The following is a 24,689-nucleotide window of genomic DNA, read 5'->3' on the forward strand; positions in this document are numbered from 1 at the left end:
CTCTCCTCCCCCATCATGAGTGGACATGCCCCCTACTGCTGATTGGCTCACTGTCTCTCCTCCCCCATCATGAGTGGACATGCCCCCTACTGCTGATTGGCTCACTGTCTCTCCTCCACCATCATGAGTGGACATGCCCCCTACTGCTGATTGGCTCACTGTCTCTCCTCCCCCATCATGAGTGGACATGCCCCCTACTGCTGATTGGCTCACTGTCTTTCCTCCACCATCATGAGTGGACATGCCCCCTACTGCTGATTGGCTCACTGTCTCTCCTCCACCATCATGAGTGGACATGCCCCCTACTGCTGATTGGCTCACTGTCTCTCCTCCCCCATCATGAGTGGACATGCCCCCTACTGCTGATTGGCTCACTGTCTCTCCTCCCCCATCATGAGTGGACATGCCCCCTACTGCTGATTGGCTCACTGTCTCTCCTCCCCCATCATGAGTGGACATGCCCCCTACTGCTGATTGGCTCACTGTCTCTCCTCCACCATCATGAGTGGACATGCCCCCTACTGCTGATTGGCTCACTGTCTCTCCTCCACCATCATGAGTGGACATGCCCCCTACTGCTGATTGGCTCACTCTCTCTCCTCCACCATCATGAGTGGACATGCCCCCTACTGCTGATTGGCTCACTGTCTCTCCTCCCCCATCATGAGTGGACATGCCCCCTACTGCTGATTGGCTCACTGTCTCTCCTCCACCATCATGAGTTGACATGCCCCCTGCTGATGATTGGCTACAAGTGTGTTATGGTGCTTTGTCCGATCCACTTTCAACAGTGTTTCTCAAAAATCACTTACTGCAACTTTAATGAACATGAATGATAAAATGATTGAATTCCATGCTCAGTTGTTCATCATTCATCTTTCATCCAGGCTAGAATGTTAAAATATTTTTTTCCAGGTTCCTGAGTACAGACAACTGGCAACTTCCTTTACACTCATTGTTATTTCATTATTGTTTTAATGTTATATTATTTCATCTTTTATAGTATTGCTGGCTGTAATCTCACTGATCATTGCTGTGAGAGTTTGTCATCAGCTCTTCAATCCTCAAACTGTGCCCTGAGAGAGCTGGACCTGAGTAACAATGACCTGCAGGATTCAGGTGTGAAGCTGCTCTCTGATGGGCTGAAGAGTTCAAACTGTCATCTGCAGATACTGAGGTATTTAAGAACATATAAAATATAATTTACAGTCAGCCGGTCATAATGTTGGTGTGTGTTTGTAGATGATCTGACTGTTGATGTGTGTGTTCTGCTCTCTTTCAGTCTTACTCACTGTAATCTCACTGATCATTGCTGTGAGAGTTTGTCATCAGCTCTTCAATCCGCAAACTGTGCCCTGAGAGAGCTGGACCTGACTAACAATGACCTGCAGGATTCAGGCGTGAAGCTGCTCTCTGATGGGTTGAAGAGTCCAAACTGTCATCTGCAGATACTGAGGTATTTAAGAACATATAAAATATAATTTACAGTCTGCCAGTCATAATGTTGGTGTTTGTAGATGATCTGACTGTTGATGTGTGTTTTCTGCTCTCTTTCAGTCATTCTTTTTGACATGATAATCATAATTGAATTGAGCCATGAGACCAGTGCAGATTCACACACCTATTAAGCACACATACACTGGGGGTGTGCAATATTGAAAAAAATAATACCTCAATATTTTCTGGGTTTTTGTTGATGAACTATAATTGTATGATATTTTACTGAGTGTGTGTTTTTTGGTCTGGTATCTTGTCTGGTTTAGAACTGTCATGGAGAGCTGACTCCCAAAGATGTTCATGTTCTTCATATTCTGTGCATTGGTCTATCGCAGCAGTGACAGAAATCATCTTTTCCATTAAGTGACAATATTTGACCCCTTAAATAAATTTCCAGAGGCATTTATACCTTTACAGCGTTTCTAACCTTATTAGAAGTGTGCATCTTGTATGACAATTTTTTTTTATTTAATCAATAAATTCAAGTAGAATAAGAAGATGGAGCATATCATGTATAGATCATTTAATAAAATGATTTATATAAATAATAATAAATCAAAACACTGTGTTAAAGGTTGTGTTATTTGTTGCAAAACTCAGTTCCATATTCCACTCAGTTATAAACTTTAAATATATAAATTAATGCTGGCAATCAATAAAAAAAAAACCTGATTAATCAATCACACATTTTTCAGAGGTTAATCAAAATTAAAAACATTAAGGCCTGGTTTCACAGACAGGGTTTAGATTAAGTCAGGATTAGGCATTAGTTCAATTAGGGCATGTAGGACAAGTAGCTTTTATAAACGTGCCTTAGATAAAAACATTACTGATGTGCGTCTTGAGACAAAACAATGGCACTGACATATTTTAAGATATGCTTTCAGTTAAAACAGCTCAAACATGCATTTTAGTCAGGGACTAAATTAAGCCTCGTCTGTGAAACTGGGGTAAAGATTTTAATATATTTTATAATGTAATAGTTTCACAATTAATCTCTGAATTAATGTAGAAACAACATAAAGGCAGTATATTTAAATACTTAGTATATTTAATGGCATCTTTTTATGAATGAAGGCCATTATCACTGATACTAATACTGCAACTGATGTCTCGGTGAAAATTGACTTTTTGTTTCACTTTTAAAAATTATAGCCATTCAACATTACACTGTGATTGAAAGCTATCAATTTTAACATTTATTAGGCTTAAAAAATGTAACAACTTTTTATTTAACCCTCTTGGGTACTTTGTGTCAAAAATTACCAAAAAAATTGGGGACAGGTTTTGAAAAGTGGTCGTAAAACAAACAAACAACTTGACAAAAATAGTCTTTGAGAATCTGTTATTATATATTAAAATCAACAACCTGAAAAAAATGGGCAAATATGTGTGAAAATCACTAGAATTCACAAGCCTTTCTACAGAGAGCTGTAAATCCACTATAGTGATAAAAATGTGCTATTGCGTGATAAAAATGCTCAATGTGTCCACCGGATGGCACCAATCTCATTTAAAAAATTGCTTTCATGAGGCCTAGACGAGGCTTGACTCTAAAATGAAATACAGCTTTAATAATTTAAAAAAAAAGTGTATATATAAATTTTTGATTATATTCAATGGGAAAAAATTGGTCATAATTATTGCATAAATATCGATTATAAATCATAAAATTATCTCAAAACACCAAAAAAGAAAAGAGAAAATATTATTGAACAAAAATATATTTCATTGATTTTACTCAAAACATTTTTTATCTTAATCCCGCCCTCCGGGTCATTTTTTACCTGAAAGTCCTGAGTGTGACCCATAAATGAAGTACCCCAGAGGGTTAAGTGAATTTAAAACAATCTTCACATTAACCCATAATTAATGTCATATTTACCTGTGCCCTTACTACCAGTCTAACAGATAAATATATACAAATTGAATAAAGTTATCAAAGAGACTGCACTGCATAAATTATACATTAAATAAAGATTTATCCTTATTAAAGCTACATATTTCTTTGTTACCTTTGTTCTTTGACTAATATTAATGACAGACAGATTTAGTGGCGGATTTGACACATATCCCATTTTCTCACAACTCTTTACGTTCATTGAAGACTTTAACTCATTTACAGTTTTTTACAATCGCAATGACAATTTCTTTCAATACTTTTAACACATTTCCTAAACTCTTAATGCACCAACACACCTACATCACGCAATTGCCAAAACGATTAATTTCATGCTCAAAATCACACATTGTAAACTAAACGCCAAAACTAATTTTCAAAATACAATAATTCACTAACACACTATACATACCAAAACCCTAACACACGTTCCCTTCAGGAACATTTAGTCAATCACAGCACAATGTTATAAAAACACTAACACTAGATGGAATTACAGAAACTGCATTATTTTATGTGTCAGGTCTGCCCTTATACAACAGACATTATATTTTATTGATCATAGATTTATTGATAGGTCTTTTGAAGACTCCACATTTTTGTTTTGTTGGGTTTAGTAAATGCATGCATTTTGTTTCTTTTGCTGCAGAAATTCAATACAAAAAATGAATGACCCATCTCAGAGTAGCTTGCAAAATGCCTGTTCTTCATTTAGGAGCTTTCCTCTGCCCCCTGAGGGAGCTGTTGAATTCTTAGATGGACAAAATACAGTTAGGGACCAGAGGCATACAGTCACTGTAATACATGGTAAAATTATTTACACTTTGCAGTAGGAGAAGCCCTTATACAATGTCCTACCTGTTGGTTTCTTGAAAAATCTGAATAATGGATGCCACTGTGTCCTGGCTGAGTTTTGGCTGTACTCGTTCACCAGCCTCTCTGTATGATAGCCTGTGGTTTATGACATGGTCAATGATAGTAGCTCTTATTTAATCAGTTACCCTAAATCTACCTTGCCCTTGTCCAGGCATTCCTCTCCCTTGCCCTTGTCCCACTCCTCTCCCTTGTCCTGGTACTCGTCTTCCTCTCCCTCATGCAGGCCTTTTTCTGACTTTCTTCGTGTTGCTCTATATTGTTCCTTTTTCACACAAGAGCAGCCCAAATAGCAAAAGTTATGCATTTTAAAGCAAAAACACACTAGTGTAAACGAAGCCACAGACGGCACATTCACAGAAAGCACATTCTCTTTGTCTTGTTGTGGCTTTAAGGACAGAAAATGCAGATGCGTTACCTATTTTTAACGTGTCAAACTAAAAGATGTTCAGAAAAACAGCATTCTTGATCGTGTGATAACTCAATTCATAGGCTTATGTTATAAATATAAAAAAACAGGAACTCATTGAATGGATATTTTTTATAATTTTGATGACATTTCTGCCCCAATATAATGAGACCTCAAGAGAGCTCAAAACTCTTCAGATCACAGAACTTAGTGGAAAATTTATAGAAAAGTATCATTCTCTGTAAAGACACGAGGTGTGAACATGTGAGAATTCAAAATCATTATCTTTATAAATGTGAGCTCTTTTTGGCTAAAAGCCTTAATGGAGCTGTTTACTGTAGCCATGTGATCACAAATAAATGTGAGCAGACATGATTCAATATGTGTGTCCTTGTTTCACATTATTAATGTGAAACAATAATAAATTTGATTATGTCCTCAAAGCTCGCAGTCAGACCAATGGTCCGGCCATGCCTCTAACCCACACTCACACACATACACTCACACAAAAATTCACGTACACATGCACTCCCAAACACATTCGCAGACGCACAGTAAATTAATCAAAGCACGTTTAAAACCTCAGCCAATGAAATATCACAGTTAAAGACAGAAACTTCATCATTCACAGAAATGTAAATGTGAATTTCTGGAGGACTGCATGTATTATTACATCTATTTTTTTCAGTGTGTTTATTGAATTACTACTGATATATTTAATTGAGTAGCATTATTGCTGATGTTTGAAAATCCAGTGTGTTTTAATTTGTTAATAAGACAAATATGAAAATGTTTTTGGTGAGACGTATAAAGAGAACTAAATAGATGACAAGGCTGTTTTGATCCATATGTAGGTTGTCTGGCTGTATGGTGACAGAGGACGGCTGTGATTTTGTGTCTTCAGCTCTGAGTTCAAACCCCTCACACCTGAGAGAGCTGGATCTGAGCTACAATCACCCAGGAGATTCAGGAGTCAAGCTACTCTATGACAAACTGGAGGATCTGAAATGCTCACTACAGATACTCAAGTGTGTCAAACACTGATACTGACATAATGAACGCATGTGTGCATGATGTATATTTACATTAATGTGTGTTTGTGTGTTTATAGTGTTGATCATGGAGGGGAGATAAGGATCACAGCAGGACCACGAAAGTGTATGTCTACAAACAAACACACACACACACAAACACACACATGTTGGATTTTTGTATCTTCGTGGGGACTTACTTCTATTGTTATTATACTGATGTAACATATTTTCTGTCCCCTAAGCCCATACCCCTAAACCTACCCTTCACTAGGGCTGTATACCTTGGAGAACCTGGCGATACGATACATACCTCGATACACAGGTCACGATTCGATATGTACCTCGATACAGAGCTGTCTCGATACGATTTGATACAATGTGATACGATTCAATAAAAATACATGGGCCAGAGCCAATTAGTTAATGCTGAACACATTTACTCAATTTATTGAAGACAAAAGTGCATTATAACAAAGTGCATTTTGCTTAAATATTTGCAACTTTAAGTGCTCTGATTAATTGTACACAAATTGTATTAATCTGGAAATTACCACAAATCAACATTTAACTTTCCAAGGGTACAGTCTGAGCTCACACAAGCACAAAATCTTCTTCTTATTATTCTTCTTATTAAATCTTCTTATAATTTTTTTTTTGTGACACCATGTACTGCCATAACATATTTCACTATGAAATCACTTAAATGCTACATCTTGCTTTAACATTTGGCACAACAACAAATCTAATCTACCTCATAACAGGATGGATTTTTAAAATCTTAAGGATAAACCAGGTTTGTCCTCAAAAAGGCAGGTTGAACAAAAATCACTGCAGTAACAAAAACAATAACCTGAGGATACTCTTGGTAATGCTAGCTTTATCCTATGACTTAAGATTTTTGTTCAAAAACAGAAGTTGGTCAACATGCTTTGAGCTTAGTACACTTCTCTGTGCGGTTACAATATCGCCTGCCGTAGAGAAAACGCGCTCGGAGGAGACACTAGTCCCTGGAATGCACAGGTACACTTTGGCAAGGCGTGACATTAGTGGATATTCATTCTGGTGCTCTTTCCACCAACTGAGTGGACTTCCCTCAGCAAGAGACAAGAGACTTCCGCTCCGCTGCGACGCTCATATTTGCATCGTTGTCAGTCACAATAGCTGGGTCTTTGGATACGAGGTCCCACTCCTCCAGCGCCGCTTTCAGTAACTCTGCAATGTTTGACCCCGTATGGCTCTTGTGCATGGCTCGCGTTTGTAAAACGTGCGACATCAGTTCCCACTCCTCGTTAACGTAATGGCAAGTGATTGTAACAAAAGCTTCCGTGGCTCGCGATGTCCACCCATCACAAGTCAGTGCCACTCATGGGGCAGAACTCAGGGCTGACTTAACATTGTCTTTGACTTTGTCATACATCCTCGGTACTGCTTTGTCGGTCATGTAGCTGCGGGTAGGGATCACATAACGGGGATCTAAAGTGTTGATCATAAAGCGAAAGCCTGTGTTCTCGACAACACTGTCGGGACATAAACCTTTGCAAATATAATGCACCTGAAGCTTGGATGTTGTGTTGTCCAAAGTAGTTTGCGTGGGGTCCCATGTTTTTTTGGGCTGCGGCGAAGCTAGCTTGTCTGCATGGTGTCTTTGCAGGTGGGCGGGCAGGTTAGTTGTTTTACCGGTGTAGCGTATAGAAGCCTGGCAATGCTTGCAGATTGCATTTGTTTTATCGATCCCTTGGTTTCCTTCCTTTGCTTTAAAACCAAAATGTGTCCAAACATCTGCCTTTAGGGACAACGGCGCTTCTAAAATCTTCTACATTTTCCATGACTTTTTTGAAAATCGCGGGCGCCGCTGCGCCCCCTAAAGGCTGGGCGGAGTATCGATACTAAGGGCTAGAATGTCGATACTGTATCTTTTTTTATTATATCTGTATGTATCTAAGAATCGATATTTCGCAATTTTTAATTTTTTTTTACAATTTTAAATAAGCATAATTTATTAATTTTTCTCATTTGAACCACTGGCTGGTCCCCACAATGATCTCTGGTTTTACTACCAAATGTCCTCACAATGGAGCCCAGCTAACAAAATGACCCCATTTTCAAAACGTTGTGGGAACTTTGATTTGAAATGTTTCTTTAATGTTAAAATGTCTGGTTTTCTTGTTATTAATTGAATGTTGTTTAAATATTACAGTACCATCAGTACAACATGCAAGAATGAGAAGACTTTTAAAAGAAAGTTAAGGTTATACTTCCACACAATTAAGAATCATGTAATTGCACATTTTTTAAATAGTTTTCTATTGGCTGTGAGCATGTTGTGCTCTTTATGCGCCCTGGGCACCTTGCGTTTTAAAGGGGTGATGAATTGAGAAATCAACTTCAAACCTCAACTTGTGATCCGACTTGTGGAGCTAAACGGATCGCGCTACAGAGCAATAAACATGCCTGTTCTAGCTCACGTACGTAAGACATTGCACTAGGGATGGGCGATATGGCCTAAAATCCATTTTGCGATATACATTGCAGCCTCTTGCAATAATGATATATATCGCGATATATAAATTATAATAGACCCATTTCAGAACAGGTTACATAGACCCTAAGGAAAGCCAAACCATAAGGAAACATATTTCAAACAAAGTTTCTTACCTGCAGCCCAGGGATGGAAATTAGCACCCGCCACCAGCCAAATGCGGGTGATTTTGTGTTGTGGCGGGTAGATTCGCTTCACCTACCGGCCACCGTGGCGGGTAAATAAAAATAGCATAGCCGACTGTTTCAGCTGGACGGCGGACACTTTTAGAGGAGTCACACCTTCAAAAAGAAATGTGCCGTTACAAATCAAATTCACAATATGCAGTAGAGAAATTAATTTGCGCGTGGTTGCGTTAAGCGGCTTTATTGCCATAGCGGCGGAGTCTCGAGAACTTGCGCTGGAAACGTGCGCGGTTTTTTAAAGACATATCGAGCTCGCGTCGCATCCACCGTTTGAACGCAAGAGGATCTCCAGATATAGAGCTGAATAGAAAAAAAGGTATCAATGGGTCTGTCCAGTAACTCGTGATGAACCTCAGGCGAACTGCACACTTTATGAGAAGCATTTCAGTTGCTCAGACTGACTGACTTAAAGCAGCAGCAGTGACACAGAGAGTGATAGCTGGACCGAATGGCTTCAGCCAAGTGCAAGCAAAACTCACGTAGGCAGGCTATCTGACGTTTCACATGGGGTTTATTATCAGCGCCATTCCCATGCACTAATGGGGTAACGTTCGTTTGCAACACTTCACTGACAACAGCGTTATTGAATGGAAAAATAAACGATAAAGAGCAACAGAAATATATAAAGCATACATGCAGCTCACAGCTCGTGCTCCATCTAAGGACTGCCCACTCAGCGAGTGAGTAAAATAAGTGCCTTCCCCCTTAAAGGAGCAGCACCGAATTGTACTTGTTACAAGGTATAGGTCTATTGTTCTTTTAAATGGATAATATATTTATATAATATTCCATACATTATCAGAGCTTGGCAGACAGAATTATTATATATTTTTAGACAGGTTAATTAATAGATTATAGCCTAATTAATGTTATTATTAATGTATAATTTTAATCATACATAATAAATAATCCTGACATATAAAGTTTGCCCTTTATTAAAATAATATTTAGATAAAAATTGGACAAATAATTACATAATAACAGTCAAAATTTAAGTAAATTAATACAAAATGTAACAATTTTGAATTTCAGAATTGTCAAAAAAGTGATTAGTGGTTCAGAATGACTGCTTAAAGGGACAGTTCACCCAAAAATGAAAATTCTGTCATCATTTACTCACCCTCAAGTTGTTCCAAACATGTACACATTTCTTTGTTATGTTGAACACATTGGAAGATTCATTCCTACTATGGAAGTCATTGGTGCCCCCAAAGCAGCCTGGGTACAAACTTTCAGCAAAATATCTTCTTTTGTGTTCAGCAGAACAAAGAAACTCATACAGGTTTGGAACATCATGAGGGAGAGTAAATGATGACAGAATGTTTTAGGTTTGGGTGAACTATCCCTTTAAAGTGCACCAAATAGGCTTTAGAAATAAATTAAATAATCAAATGTAAAATAATATAAAAATGTTACATTGTCGTGAATGGGTGTCCCTTATTTTGCCACACTGAAGGTGGCAACCCTAGTGTGTCGTCAACACGCTTCAGAAGACGCCAAAACTAATAGTTTCATTGTTGGGACTAAAAACCTAAAACTGGAAGCCATAAAAGACCACGAATCATCCAAATGCCACATCCATTAATCTGCCCTACTCATTTAATGAAATTAATATCAGTTCATGGTTTGTGTGTGTATAAGAGAGAAAGAGAAAATGCCAGTATTTCATTGAGACTTGAGATTAAATAAACTGCTGAAGTATTGTAGAGCTTGTAGTATTAATTTTCACATGCAGTTACACATTGTCGGTTAAAAACAAGAAATGGCTGGTAAAAACATTGAGTGGCTGGTAGATTTTGAAATCCACCAGCCACAGTGGCCGGTGGACAAAAAATTTAATTTCCATCCCTGCTGCAGCCTAATGTAACGTATTTGGTTTTAAACATTTTGTTCCCTTAATGAAATTAAAACTGGTGTCTTGTTAATAAAGGATCGGATACTGTGAATTAGGGAATAGGTGTAACATGAATCCACTGGAGAGGCAAGTTTACGAACCCAAGTGCAGTTTATTCCAAAATCAAAATTCAAAACATAAAAGAAGACTTGACTTGGCAATACAAAAACAGACTAGACTAGACTTGACTTGACTTGACTTTACAACAGAAACTCACCATCAGTGGTTACACGATCAATATCAGATAAAGACACATGGCAAACATGAGGGCTTAACCATCTCGAGTCGAAGGTCGCGCCGGTGCGATCAGCTCTTTTTTTCTTATCAGTGCCAAAGAGACTCAAATAACTCGTCGTTTTTATCATTCAGGCAAGTGTTATACATCATTATAATCTGTTAAGTTTAAATTTGTTGTGTACAGTCACAATAAAAACAAAATGTTTTGCTTTTTGCATAATAAAGAAAACAAACATGATGCGCGATCTGCAGCCTCTCTCTCAAAGACATTCATTCAGATGAGTCTTCAGAAAAGGACCTCTAGCTTAGTGAATACTTGTCTCACAAACATGAGACATATGTCTAAAGAAACGTTGAAATGTCAGGTTTTAAACAATGTAAACCAAATCGAAAACAAATATGCTGTGTTTATGTAATCTGGTTGAAAAGTGATAGATGTCAGTCTTTCGCGAGCCAGTTCATTATCCGCTAATGCAACCACGCCCACGGAACACGCGCTTTATTGAGATTCAAATACTGAGACGCCCACACATCAACTCAAATAAACACATCAAGTACTGCTATAGCCTACTTCAGTTACATCGTTTTGACACGCGTTGCGAAGAAAAGCTCATGAAGAAACCTAATGAAAAGCTGTTCATTTCTTAAAGCAAGGGCTGATTGTAAGGTAGGCTTTATTCTGTTAAGTTTATTCTGTTAGCATCTGTGAATATTAAACGCACAAAGACCGTTTAAATATGAATCCTGCTGCATGTCATACATGCAAGACTGTTTAGACAAGATTTATTTGGCCTGTTTTGGACAGATTATAATGTGTTTATTGTAAAAGAGCCTAGTGTCACAGCAATAAAGCTTTTATTCACAAATATCTGCTCAGATGCTATAAATATAGTACCAGTCAAACGTATTTTTCTACACATTGATATTTAAATATTATAGCCTGTTATTTTTTAAATTTAATATCAATGTTTGTTTTATCGAGTTAATATTGAGTTTTATTTTGTAGAAAGGGATTTTTTTTTGTAGATAGTGATTTGCTTTCTTTAAAGTGAATTTCATTTTGTATAAATTGTATCTTCATTTTAATTATTTATTATTTAATTTTTTACCATGAGACTACTTTCAAAAACAAAAAATAAAATGGCACAAAAAATGTAGAAAAAATTTTCTTAGTAATTTTTGTCTTGTGATTCTCACATCAGTTTGAAGCAAAAACTCAATGCAAATACACCCTGGAGTCAAAAGTCTTGTGAACACATATCTATTGTGTGTTTTGAGGCCTTAATTAAAAAAAAAAAAAAAATCTTCGTTTTTTCAAAAATCATGCATAAACATTTTTCTCTCAAAAATACAAGCATGTACATACATGTTGCTCCGATATTATGGTAGCCCAGTTTGTGCTGAATACAGTGTATTTACACTTCTGCCATTAATATGTTTATAAGCAACTGAAAAAAAACACAAATGTCAGAGTATGTCAACTTCTAAAGGGCCCCAAAACAGCTCATACTCCTAGGGGTTAAATGCACAGAGACTAGTGACAAGACAAGGGACACCTGTGAACAATGATCAGACAATGAACCAATGACAGAACATGACAAGATCACATGAGGGCATGGGAATCACATGACAAAAATTAAATAATGTGAAGAGATCTTGTGCAATATTGTCATGACAGAGTGTGAGGGTGAAGTTTAGTTTTGCTTTTTATAGAAATAAAAACATTATTTAATTCTTGGGTTGCCATTGTCCAATCGCATGAATGGAGAGGCGGGTCTTCGGTTGTGGTGATGGAAGTTTACAGTTGCTTTTGAACGTCCGGAGACGGCAATGATTGAGGAGAAACTTGTGGTGGCTATCGTGGGTTACCCGGAGCTGTATGACTTAACAAACCGCAACTACCACAGTGCAAAACCAGATTCTAGAACGCTCGTGTTATAATCCTCGATTAGACTGACAGGACAGCTGATTCGGTGGTTACCTAGCAACATAAAGAAACCACAGCGCACTGCTCTTTTCTAAATTATAAAAGTTAACCAAAAAGGCAGTGCGGTGCGCCTCGCGCTTTCAAACCTGAAGAACACGTTCTGTCTGATCGGGACCTTAGTCATAAATATGGTGGATGGGCAGAAGATCATGTGACTGAAACAGATGAATAGCACTATACAATAACCACAATAACCACAAAAACAATATAAATAACTAAGAGGAATTTATTTCATTTTACAGTTTAATAATAACATCTACATTTTGCATTTATTTAAAGCGAGTTAAAAACGGAGCACCAAAAGCAATCGGTCACACACTCAACAATATTCATAGTGTACAATGGCAGGTTTATTAGAAAGCTAGGCTAGGAATCGAGAGCAGAGGTGAAACCCAAAGGAATATTCTGTGTGTGTTTATTAATGTTGTGGGATAGTTCACACACAAAATACAATTCTGTCCTCATTTACTCATCATGTCATTGCAAACCCATAAGACTTTTGTTCATCTTTAAAACATAAATGAATATATTTTTAATTAAATATTATTAATTATATTTCTGTGCCTCCATTGACAGTCCAAGGACCAACCAAGAATATGGTAAACAGAAACTCACTGTGCCTGCATGATGAGCAAGAACCAATGAGGTTTGCTCTGCTGTGTCATGTGAGCATGTTTGAGCTTCTGTTTACCATATTTAAATCACTCTATGCATTTCAGTTAAGGGTCGAGTGTGAGTCTCACACTGAATGAGAGTTGACAGCCCTGCTATAACAATATAAACATAAAACACATTAAGACTTGGTAATAGTCAAAGATCGTTCAGACTGTGTTCCTTCACGAGGCGCTTGTGCAACTAAATCTGCAACCTAAACAAGTTGTGTCGCTGTCAATTGAGGGACAGAGAGCTCTCAGATTTCATCAAGAAGATCTTAATTTGTGTTCTGAAGATGAACGAAGGTCTTACGGGTTTGAAACAACATGAGGGCGAGTGAATGATGTCAGAGCTGTAGTGTGTGTGTGAACTCACCCTTTAAGTGCTTGTGAGAGAGATGTGTGTTCAGCTGATGGTCTCAGCTCATTCCCTCAGAGAGGAGCAGAGAGGGCGAATGCTCCACCTGTAAAGTGAACACACTGCCTCAAGTTATCACTTCACTGTTATTAGAAGATGAGCATGAGATATCTTTAGTTTGACTACTTCAGACTGAACTCGACTCATATAAGCCACAAGACAACAAGAAAATATCACAATTATTCTGAATAAACCAAGGCTCAATGGAGTATTCAAACTTCTTTTTGGAGTAAAGGCTCACACAGAATATTTCCTTTAACTGGTGATGGTGATTTATGAATATGTCTCACATCAGACCGTGGTGTATAAACATCACTTGCCTCTCAGGGAAGATTCATGAACTCCTGTGAGTTCTTATGTGTGGATCATGAAGAGAGCATCTTCTCTTTTGAAGAAGTCATTAGGATTCATTCATTAATATAAAGTTCTGACAGAGCTACTAGTGATGGGCAGTTTTATTTCCACTGCTAGTTATCAATAATGCATCATCAATCTACATCTAAGAGGAATGAGATTGTTTCTAATAACCCAATCATAATGTGTGGCATTGCGTTTGAGCTGAAGCTGAAGAATGAACACTGGGAAACTGAGTAAACCCAACCCGACGCATCAAATATGAGATTAATCAACATATTACATGTAGGGGTGACCCCGAATAGTTGAAGATTTGATAGGAAGAGCCTGATGCCACTACCAATCTCCCAGTTGAATCTCCGCAGAGGTGTTATGAAACGAGGATCATGCCCTTTTGGCTGTATGTGGTGCTCAATAGCCCCTTTCACACACAGTCTTTACTGGTAAATGATCATCTTTGACCGTTGAGCCACGTCTCGCAGCTTCAACACTCGAGACCCAGCCTTCTTCTCCATTCATCAGCGCTGCGGCTCTGCAGTTTGATACTATTATACCCGTCTTGTGTTTTTAAGAGCAAACACGCGTTCTGTTTGATCATTCCTTATGCCTTTCACAAGACGTCATATGTTGTCAAATTGAACAAATAGTGAAACTAAAGCACTTCTTCTCATGCGGGCGAATGAAGAGCGGCGCAGCGTTTAAAGAATTTACCGTATTTTGGTGCTGATGTGTGAACGGTCTCTTACCGGTAAAAAGTCAGAACGCCGTTGCTAATTTCCCGGGATTGCTGTGTGAAAGCGGCTAATCTGATTACACACACCGGTTTATACACATACGACTTATTTCGGTTTTAATTTGTATTTATTAGAAAGGTATATTCTGTTCTAATTTAATTCTGTAAATTAATATTTTATTGTTTTCCGGAGCATCAGTGTTGCGCTACTGAGAGTGTGCTAGCACAGGCCGATTTAATTTGCAGATCTGCAGTTTGGCAGTTATTCATTTTTTTATTTTTTTAGGTTTATTTATCCAAAATGTTTTTCTACATTTTCTTCTATATCTTTGTGTGATGTTCTGTACATCGTGGCTTTAAAATGTTTTGAGGACTCGTTTGAATGTTTATAACTAATGAATATTGTTATAAAGTGTGTTAATATTTGAATATCTCAACTAATGCTCTAAACTATAGAGAAGCCTCCAGTTTTATAATAATAACTATAGTCATAACTCTTTAATAAGAGTAGAGATATAATGAATATATAATATAGTGAACTCTCTAGAGTTATTTTTCTAGTTAACTGTGGAGTTTATTGTCATTGAATGGCTTTCCGGAGGTAAATGTAATGTTGCGTGACATATTGTTCTCAAGCTTGACGTCTTTCTGCGGTTGAAATACTGATGGATGATCACATGACACAGGATTGATGTCAGTCAGTGGTTCTGTATCTTCTGATGTTCATTCATGTTTATTTGCTGCTGTAACTCGTAGTGAAGAGGAAGAGATGCCGCTTGAACTGAGGCGCTACAGCGATCTGTCACGCCACATTAAACAGAGGAAAACACATTTATTGAGTGAATTTCAGAATAAAACGGACAGAATTTGAGGCTTTGTTTTGTCATATTGAGAGTGAGCTGCTCTGAGTTGTGTGTCGGCGTGTGGTCAGTGTCCTCTTTGCTCTGAGATGTGTTTTTTCCGTCTTTGACTGGAGACGTCACACATAATAAACACACATGACTGACAAAGACCGAGTGTGTCAAGTCAACTTTATTTATATAGCGCTTTTTACAATGCAGATTGTTTCAGAGCAGCTTCACAGTGTTAAACAGGAAAATAATGCAACAGAATTTGATTCGGCCGTACAGCCGCTCCGGAGAAAACGGTGATGTCATCAGCTCATTTCAATGATCATACAGTGACAATGGGCAGATCAGTCATTTAGTGGAGCATTTAGTGTCCCCAACTGAAGCCGAGTGTGTGAGTCTCACACTGAATGGCCCTCATTTATCAAAAGTGCGTACACCAAATTTCCAGCGTACACCCAAAACCACAGTGACTTTGAGATTTATCAATATGGCCGTTGGCGTACGGCACGCTCAAATCCTACGCCAGCTCAGGATGTGGTGTACGCACGTTTTGAGTTAAAATAAAAATAAAAAAACCTTCTTCATGTATTTTACAACACTTCAGCTTATGATTCTTATCTAGTGGGGGTCATTTTTTAGGATTCTTTACCTAACTGAAGTCTCTGAGATCCTGACACCTTCACTTCTGGAGACTCCAGGTAGGTTCAGCTCTGGAAAATGGTGGCGCTGGAGACTAAAGGGTTCCTGATGGTTTCACCCTTAATTCTTCACCTTAATTCTTAATTCTTTTGCAGTTAAGAGGTGTCTTTTCTTCACCACCTGTTTTTGTCAGATCCTGCTGACCCAATGAGCATTTCACTGTCCAATGGTCATGCCTTAACTGCAATGTCTAGTATTGCATTAGTATTGCATCCTTCTCATGGGCATTTAATACTTTTTGACTTTTCAGTCTGAGTTAAATCTCTTTTTTGGCTCAATTTATCTGTAAAAGAAAACATGCCTAATAATTCTGCACACCTGAATATAAGGTGATTTTCATTTCCAGCCTTCATGAACAATTATATATCACTTATACATTATTAAATACTAAATCAATAGTAGTTATTAGGATTACTGTGGTTTTGGAATTGGTCAAATGTGCCTGGAAAAAAAATATGATCAGAAAATCAACGTGCCTAATAATTCTGCACTCCCTGTATATTATCACAGGACCTCGGTGTTTGGCGAAATATGGAAGGTCATTTGCGGGGGAATATTTACATTACATATTACAGACATGGCCGATTCGCACGGGATTAAGATCACAGACATTCTCTGCAATTATTACAAATCACCAGAGGTCCCCACAATAGGCTACTAATCCCGTGCGAATAGGGATATAGTAATTATAAACTTCAGTGTTTATTTTTCTGCAACATGGACTTCAATGTTTAATTTGTGTGACTTTACCAAAGCATTTGATTTGTAGGCATATGTATTCCTCCAGTTGAGCCTGTGCGCTTTACCTGACGTTGGTTAGACCCGGCAGCTGCGCACGGACTGGGACTGAACATAATTCAGACTGACAAAATAATAAAAATGACATTCTTCTTCTTTTAAATAATAATAAAATAAATAATAATAATAACGACATTCTTCTTCTAAATAACAATAAGCGTCATTAATAATACAAATCATAATAATAAGAATCTTACAAATTGTCATGCACTTATTAATGTGAATGAATGGTACTCCACATCACATCATCATCACTATTGTACACCCAATACATGTGACGTGATACAAAATTAAATGCTAATTATTTCAAAACACGTGCTGTAAAATAATGAATTGTGAGGTAATTTCTCATCCAAACAGCTTTAAACTGGATTTCCACCGTACACCTTTTTGTGGACGCCTTTAATCCCACTCTTTAAACTCCCAAATAAAACAATTTTGTTTTTTTCCACTTCCCTGGTGATGGTCTCGATCTCCACGTCAGAGAAGTTTCGCTTCTTTGCCGTCTTTCGTGTGTCCATGGCGTAAAATGAGGGCGTGGGGGAGGCGGAGACTTGAATATATAGGGGCGTGTTATTCTAATGACGATCGTTTTCAGCCGCTGCATTTATCAAGGGCAGGTTTTGCGTACGCCTGGATTTCAGAGATGCGCACAGCTTCATAAATCAGGCGGTGAGAGGAGTGTAAGCATAATCTTACGCCAACATATACGCCCGTTTCTACACAAGATTGATAAATGAGGGCCAATGAGAGTCGCCAGCCCTGCTATAATAATATAAACATAAAACACACATTAAGACTTGGTAATAGTCAAAGATCTGCCCGATTACACACAAACATGGCTTTTAAATGTGTAGTTCTGAATAAACCGCATTTGAAATATTCCAGACATAGAAATATACATCCATTTTAGATCCATGTTAATATTAAAAGAAATATTAAATAAATAAAATATAAAATGCAAAAAGTGTTTTTATAATGATGTTTTTATATTTACTCTGTTTATGTTTTTATGTATAATGTTCTTTTAATAGCGTTAATAAACCGAACCCTAAGCCTTTAATATATTATTCACTTTCTAAGTTTTGAGAAAGATTTTAATATTTCCACAACATGAACACACATGACATCATGTAAACGGTCAGGAATTGTTATTGTGGGAATATTATTTTAATATATTGCAGAACTTTAGTGATTTATTCATCATAAAAATGTTATAAGAACGTTTTATGATGACATGAAAACATCAAATATTAGAGTTTTTCAATCTCTAGGACTCATTTCTCAATCCTCAGGTCACTTTATCTGAACTCTTCAGTGATCACATCAGTCTATGAGGATAAACTGAGGATCATTTATCATTGACACAAAATACATTCAGTGACGACTTCTTTCACTGCACATGAGTTCATCTCTCTGACACACACACACACACACACACACACACACACACACTCACACACACACACACACACACACACACACACACACACACACACACACACACACACACACACACACACTCGTCTAGTGGCTGTTGTTCTAGATGTTTCTCTCTTCTTGTGTTCAGACGCCTGTGATCTCACACTGGATTCAAACACACACACACACACACACACACACACACACACACACTCGTCTAGTGTCTGTTGTTCTAGATGTTTCTCTCTTCTTGTGTTCAGGGGCCTGTGATCTCACACTGGATCCAAACACAGCACACACTCGTCTCGTTCTGTCTGAGGGGAACAGGAAGGTGAAGTGTGTGAGAGAGGATCAGCCGTATCCTGATCATCCAGAGAGATTTGATGTTCCTCAGGTTGTGTGTGGAGAGAGTCTGACTGGACGCTGTTACTGGGAGGCTGAGTGGAGCAGAGGTGCTGAAATATCAGTGGCATATAAAGGAATCAGCAGGAAAGGATGGAGTAAAGACTGTGTGTTTGGATCCAATGACAAATCCTGGAGTCTGAACTGCTATAATAACAGATTCTCTGTCCGTCACAATAATAACAGCACTGATATCCCTGACATCAGTTCATCCTCTCAGAGAGCAGGAGTGTGTGTGGACGTGTCGGCCGGCACTCTGTCCTTCTACAGCGTCTCTGACACACACACACTCACACACTTACACACATTCTACACCACATTCACTGAACCCCTCTGTGCTGGATTTAGGGTTTATGAAGATTCTTCAGTGTCTCTGTGTCAGATTAAACACACACACACACACACACACACACACACGGACTTGTAAATCCTCTTTCTAACGTCCACATGCACACAGACTCAAATCTCTCTTAATTACAGTTTTATTTTTTTGCCTCCATTATGTTGCAGTTATGAATCTAGATTCATCACACACACACACACACACACACACACACACACACACACATACAGGTTAGCATGACTTATAAGGACAATTTCTACAAACCAGAAAAAAAGGTGGTTTAGGGGGACTATGACTTCCTTTAATGCTAGAGCTTTCAAATAAAAATGGAAATGCTTTAAAAAAATCCTGGGTTCAAAACACAAACTTTATTATTTATTTAAACTTTATAAAACATGATACAAGGCACCCTGATTTTTTGGTGACTTACAAGGACGTGTGTCCTAGAAGACAAAAACCAGGATTATGAGGACAAAGGGTTTACAAGGACTATGTGATGTCACAATGACATCACAGTTCATTAGCATATACAACTAAACATGACTACACACTGCACTGCAAAGACAGATGGGTTTACTGGGACTGTGAGATGTCTTTGACATGAACGTTAATTATCACTACACAAAAACGAAGCCAGAAAGGTTTGTACTCTGATATCACCCATGAAACCAAAACAGGCCTTTAGCTTTAAGGTTTATTGTTTGGATTATATTATAAAGTGCTGGTCATATAATTAGAATATCATCAAAAAGTTTATTTATTTCACTAATTCCATTCAAAAAGTGAAACGTGTATATTTTATTCATTCATTACACACAGACTGATATATTTCAAATGTTTATTTCTTTTAATGTTGATGATTATAACTGACAACTAAGGAAAATCCCAAATTCAGTATCTCAGAAAATTAGAATATTGTGAAAAGGTTGAATATTGAAGACACACTCTAATCAGCTGATGAACTCAAAACACCTGCAAAGGCCTTTAAATGGTCTCTCAGTCTAGTTCGGTAGGCGACACAATCATGGGGAAGAAGCTGACCTGACAGCTGTCCAAAAGACGACCTTTGACCCCTTGCACAAGGAGGGCAAGAGACAGAAGGTCATTGCAAAAGAGGCTGACTGTTCACAGAGCTCTGTGTCCAAGCACATTAATAGAGAGGCGAAGGGAATGAAAAGATGTGCTAGAAAAAAGTGTACAAGCAATAGGGATAACCGCACCCTGGAGAGGATTGTGAAACAAAACCCATTCAAAAATGTGGGGGAGATTCACAAAGAGTGGACTGCAGCTGGAGTCAGTGCTTCAAGAACCAGACGTATGCAAGACATGGGTTTCAGCTGTCGCACTCTTGAGCAACAGACAGCGTCAGAAGCATCTCGCCTGGGCTAAAGACAGACAGGACTGGAGCTGCTGAGTGGCCAGAGTTATGTTCTCTGATGAAGTCAATCAGGGTCTCAGAGTCTGGAGGAAGAGAGGAGAGACACACAATCCACACTGCTGGAGCTCCAGTGTAAAGTTTCCACAGTCAGTGATGGTTTGGGGTGCCATGTCATGCGCTGGTGTTGGTCCACTGTGTTTTCTGAGGTCAGAGGTCAACACAGCCGTATACCAGGACGTTTTAGAGCACTTCATGCTTCCTGCTGCTGACCAACTTTTATGGAGATGCAGATTTCATTTTCCAGCAGGACTGGGACCAGCACACAGTGCCAAAGCAACCAGTGCCTGGTTTAAGAACCATGGTATCCCTGTTCTTAATTGGCCAGCAAACTCGCCTGACCTTAACCTCATAGAACATCTCTGGGGTATTGTGAAGAGGAAGATGCGATATGCCAGACCCAACAATGTAGAAGAGCTGAAGGCCACTATCAGAGCAACCTGGGCTCTCATAACACCTGAGCAGTGCCACAGACTGATCTCCTCATGCCACGCCGCATTGCTGCAGTAATTCAGGCAAAACCAGCCTCAGCTAAGGATTGAGTGCTGGACATGCTCATACTTTTCATGTTCATACTTTTCAGTTGGCCGAGATTTGTATTGGTCTTAAGTAATATTCTAATTTTCTGAGATACTGAATTTGGGATTTATTTGAAATATATCAGTCTGTGTGTAATTAATGAATATAATAGACAAGTTTCACTTTTTGAATGGAATTAGTGAAATAAATAAACTTTTTGATGATATTCTAATTATATATGACCAGCACCTGTATGCTGGGTTCAGTCCTTTTTGTTGGGTGGTTTTCACTATGACGACTAGATTTTGGGTCACTCCCTGCCGAGTTAGCAGCTGGGTTACTCTCACTGACAGTAGTAATAGTGCTCCCCATCACAAACATGTCCAGCTAATGGGTCACATAACCAGCGCACTATCAAATCTTTACAGAGAGAAAAGAGAAGACTGCACCCATATCAACATCACAGAGTGTAGTGTCATGAAGCATGCCTTCTGCCGCTGCCACACGTGCAGTCTGGGAATCTTTGTTGATTACACTGGGAGTCATGTAGAGTGATCATACCATGCTCGACTGAAAGTGAAGCCTTTAATGTCAGAATGAGGAGATGACACCAGCTACAGCTGCTTTAGCACAGAGCAGGGGTGTCCAAACTCGGTCCTGGAGGGCCACTGTCCTGCAGAGTTCAGCTCCATCTTGCCTCAACACTCCTGCCCGGAAGCTTCTGTATGCCTTGATGAGCTGATTTAGCTGTGTTTGATAGGGGTTGGAGCTGTACTCTGCAGGACAGGACAGTGGCCCTTCAGGACCGACTTTAGACACCCCTGGTGTCTCATCAGAAGACTGGATTAACCCCCTCCATTCATATGGATTTATTTGACCATCTCTTTATGAACGTTTTGAAGCCTCAGAGTTTTGGTTGAACAGACTTTCAATGGAAGGACAGAAATCTCTCAGATTTCATAAAACATATCTTCATTTGTGTGCTAAAGATGAATGAAAGTCTTATGGGTTTGGAACGACATGAGGGAGAGTAAATTGGGGCGGCAGTGGCTCAGTGGTTCATGTAGGTTGTCTACAAACCGGAAGGTTGGTGGTTCGATCCCCGGTTCCACCTGACCAAGTGTCGAGGTGTCCATGAGCAAGACACCTAACCCCAGCTGCTCCCGACGAGCTGGATGGCGCCTTGCATGGCTGACACCGCCATCGGTGTGTGAATGAGTGTGTGAATGGGTGAATGTGAGGCAAAATGTAAAGCGCTTTGGATGGCCGTAGGTCTGTTAAAAGCGCTATATAAATGCAGTCCATTTACCATTTACCAAATTATATTTTTGGGTGAATTAACCCTTTGAAATATTCAAACCATTAGAGTGATACTGTAGTAGTGCTACAGTGGTTGGATTAGAAGCATGACTGCCTCCGGATCGTCTTTGCAAGTTTTACTGAAACATCCTCGCGGGTTCTAAAGAAACAATACCTCCCCTTCATTAAAGAGGCTTCTGAGAGGTGGCAAATAAGCAGTTGAGCAAGTTATTAAAATAAAGTCACAAGTTTTAACCATGTTAATGTTTTGAATTTAATATTTTGAAGAGCTTTAAAACAGTCAATGTGAACAACAATACATTTTGGTTATCTTGCCACAGATGCAGATATCTGAAACATCAACTACAGTTAATGCATGTCAGATGAAACAAAATGCCCAATCACAGCAGCCACTTCTGCTTTTTCTTCATATCAGTCGATGTTCCCACGATGTTCAGCACTTCCATCACTAAAAACAAGAAAGCATTGCAGTGTGAAATGTTTAATATTTAAAAAATGTTCAGACTTATAAAATCTAAAAAACTGCCATACTAGCGAGCTTGTTCTCCTGTTTTATCAACAATTTCCTCGCTCGCTGCGGCCCTCATTTTCCACTTATCACTCCCCGCCGGTTCTGTTACAGAAGAGTCCAACACGAGACAACGATATGCCGCAACCAGACAGGATACTGTTACATGATTGGCTGTTAGCGGGTCACGCCCTACGTTGCTAGGTTACCAGAGAGCGAGTGCCTTTGTTCATGCAACCAAACTTGCTTCTCAACCTCTGGTTTCTTCCGACAAAGAAAAAAAAATTATCGAACGTTTTATCGAACGCATTTTTATTGATATCGGTTACGTGTCTATCGTGATACATATCGTTATCGTTTTATCGGCCAGCCCTACGCAGTGCTGAGTTTATTTACACACGTGCAGCTCATGATACAGCATCTCAGAACAGCTCATTTACTGTGAACGCAGCTGAAAACACCGGATCATGAGCTGCCCGATGTCAAACAACAGTACTCGAACCATCAGCACACATTTATTAGCTGACAGTCAGATAAAAATAAAAAGATTGATGTGTAACATTTAAATAAATTATTAAATTTTATTACATTTCAGGAATCATAAGAATAGACAATTTTTTTCTACAGTATAATGTTATCCAATCACTCCATTCAAACTGGGTTTGACAATCATCTGTCATAGTCACCCTGCAGTAATCTGTGATCGCACAGACCAGGGCCCTCATTTATCAACGGTGCGTACACACAGATCTGTGCGTAGTGAGTGCGTAAAAGAACAGTTTCACGCAAAGTGTGGGATCTAACAACTTGAACTTGGACGTAGAAATGTGTGTAAATATAAGCACATCTCTGAGCACGCTTACGCTGAGAATCTAGTGCTAGAACAGCGACACTACACATAAAAAGCATTTAAGACAGTTTGCATTAAGCAGATCACATATGTCCTGTTTCCTTTAATTATAAAACACTCAATGTCTCATTTTTGTAGGTGTAAACAAGATGTGTAATTTTTGTCAAACCCTATAAAAGACAGCTGTGACAAATGTAATTTATTTCCTTGGACCCAACCTACATCCAGTTCCCTTACCGAAATCCTCAACAAGCTGGAATAAAATGGGGCTTTCATGCTATCGAATTTGATGATGTAAATAGAAAAGGGTTTCATTCTGTTAACATGCAAATCATTTATGATGCAAATTTGTTGTTGTTAAACGTCGTTGCGCAACTCCTTCTGTGTTTGTGAAGTTCCTCTTCTTCGCCACAATTGCAGTGAGGAAAAAACACAATCACGTGATTTTTAAAGGGAGTGTTGTCCCCATATATGGTTGATTGGAGGCGTTTCCGAATGCTTATGACCGTGAACAAGAATTGCACATGTGGGATTTATCAACATTGAGTGCTTACTCATGTGCGTAAGAACTGTGGTGCGCATGTTTGATAAATACAGATTTTATTGTACTTAGGCCCATTTTAAATTTCATTCGTAGGACAAAATATAGAACCTTTTCTACGCACTGTTGATAAATGACCCACAGTTCAGAACATGTGATTTGCGGATTTTTAAAAATTTAACCAAAAGTCCAGTGCTCAGATACTGTACAAAATAAAATATTAAAAAACAAACTGGCTTAAACACTAATGTATCTTACAAAACGACACAATACCTGTTCTGAACTTGC

General features: G+C 38.6%; 1 protein-coding gene across 1 annotated transcript; it reads left to right on the forward strand.

Annotated features, from left to right (window-relative positions):
- The first annotated feature begins 936 nt into the window (after positions 1–936).
- LOC307135145 (uncharacterized protein) lies at positions 937–19,850 on the forward strand. Its single transcript, XM_079831349.1, has 5 exons — positions 937–1,177; positions 1,283–1,456; positions 5,534–5,707; positions 5,791–5,837; positions 18,744–19,850. Exons 1-5 carry the CDS (start codon positions 978–980, stop codon positions 19,310–19,312), a joined length of 1,164 nt encoding a protein of 387 aa, XP_079687475.1. The 5' UTR covers positions 937–977; the 3' UTR covers positions 19,313–19,850.
- Positions 19,851–24,689: the final 4,839 nt, after the last annotated feature.

Source organism: Gobio gobio (genome assembly GCF_949357685.1).
Source record: "Gobio gobio genome assembly, chromosome: 12".
NCBI lineage: Eukaryota > Metazoa > Chordata > Actinopteri > Cypriniformes > Gobionidae > Gobio > Gobio gobio.

Coding starts and splice junctions, on each gene's coding strand:
- LOC307135145 (XM_079831349.1), top strand. CDS start 978: ATGTTATATTATTTCATCTTTTATAGTATTGCTGGCTGTAATCTCACT. Junction 5,708..5,790: donor TGCTCACTACAGATACTCAA/GTGTGTCAAACA, acceptor GTGTGTTTATAG/TGTTGATCATGGAGGGGAGA. Junction 5,838..18,743: donor CACAGCAGGACCACGAAAGT/GTATGTCTACAA, acceptor TCTTGTGTTCAG/GGGCCTGTGATCTCACACTG.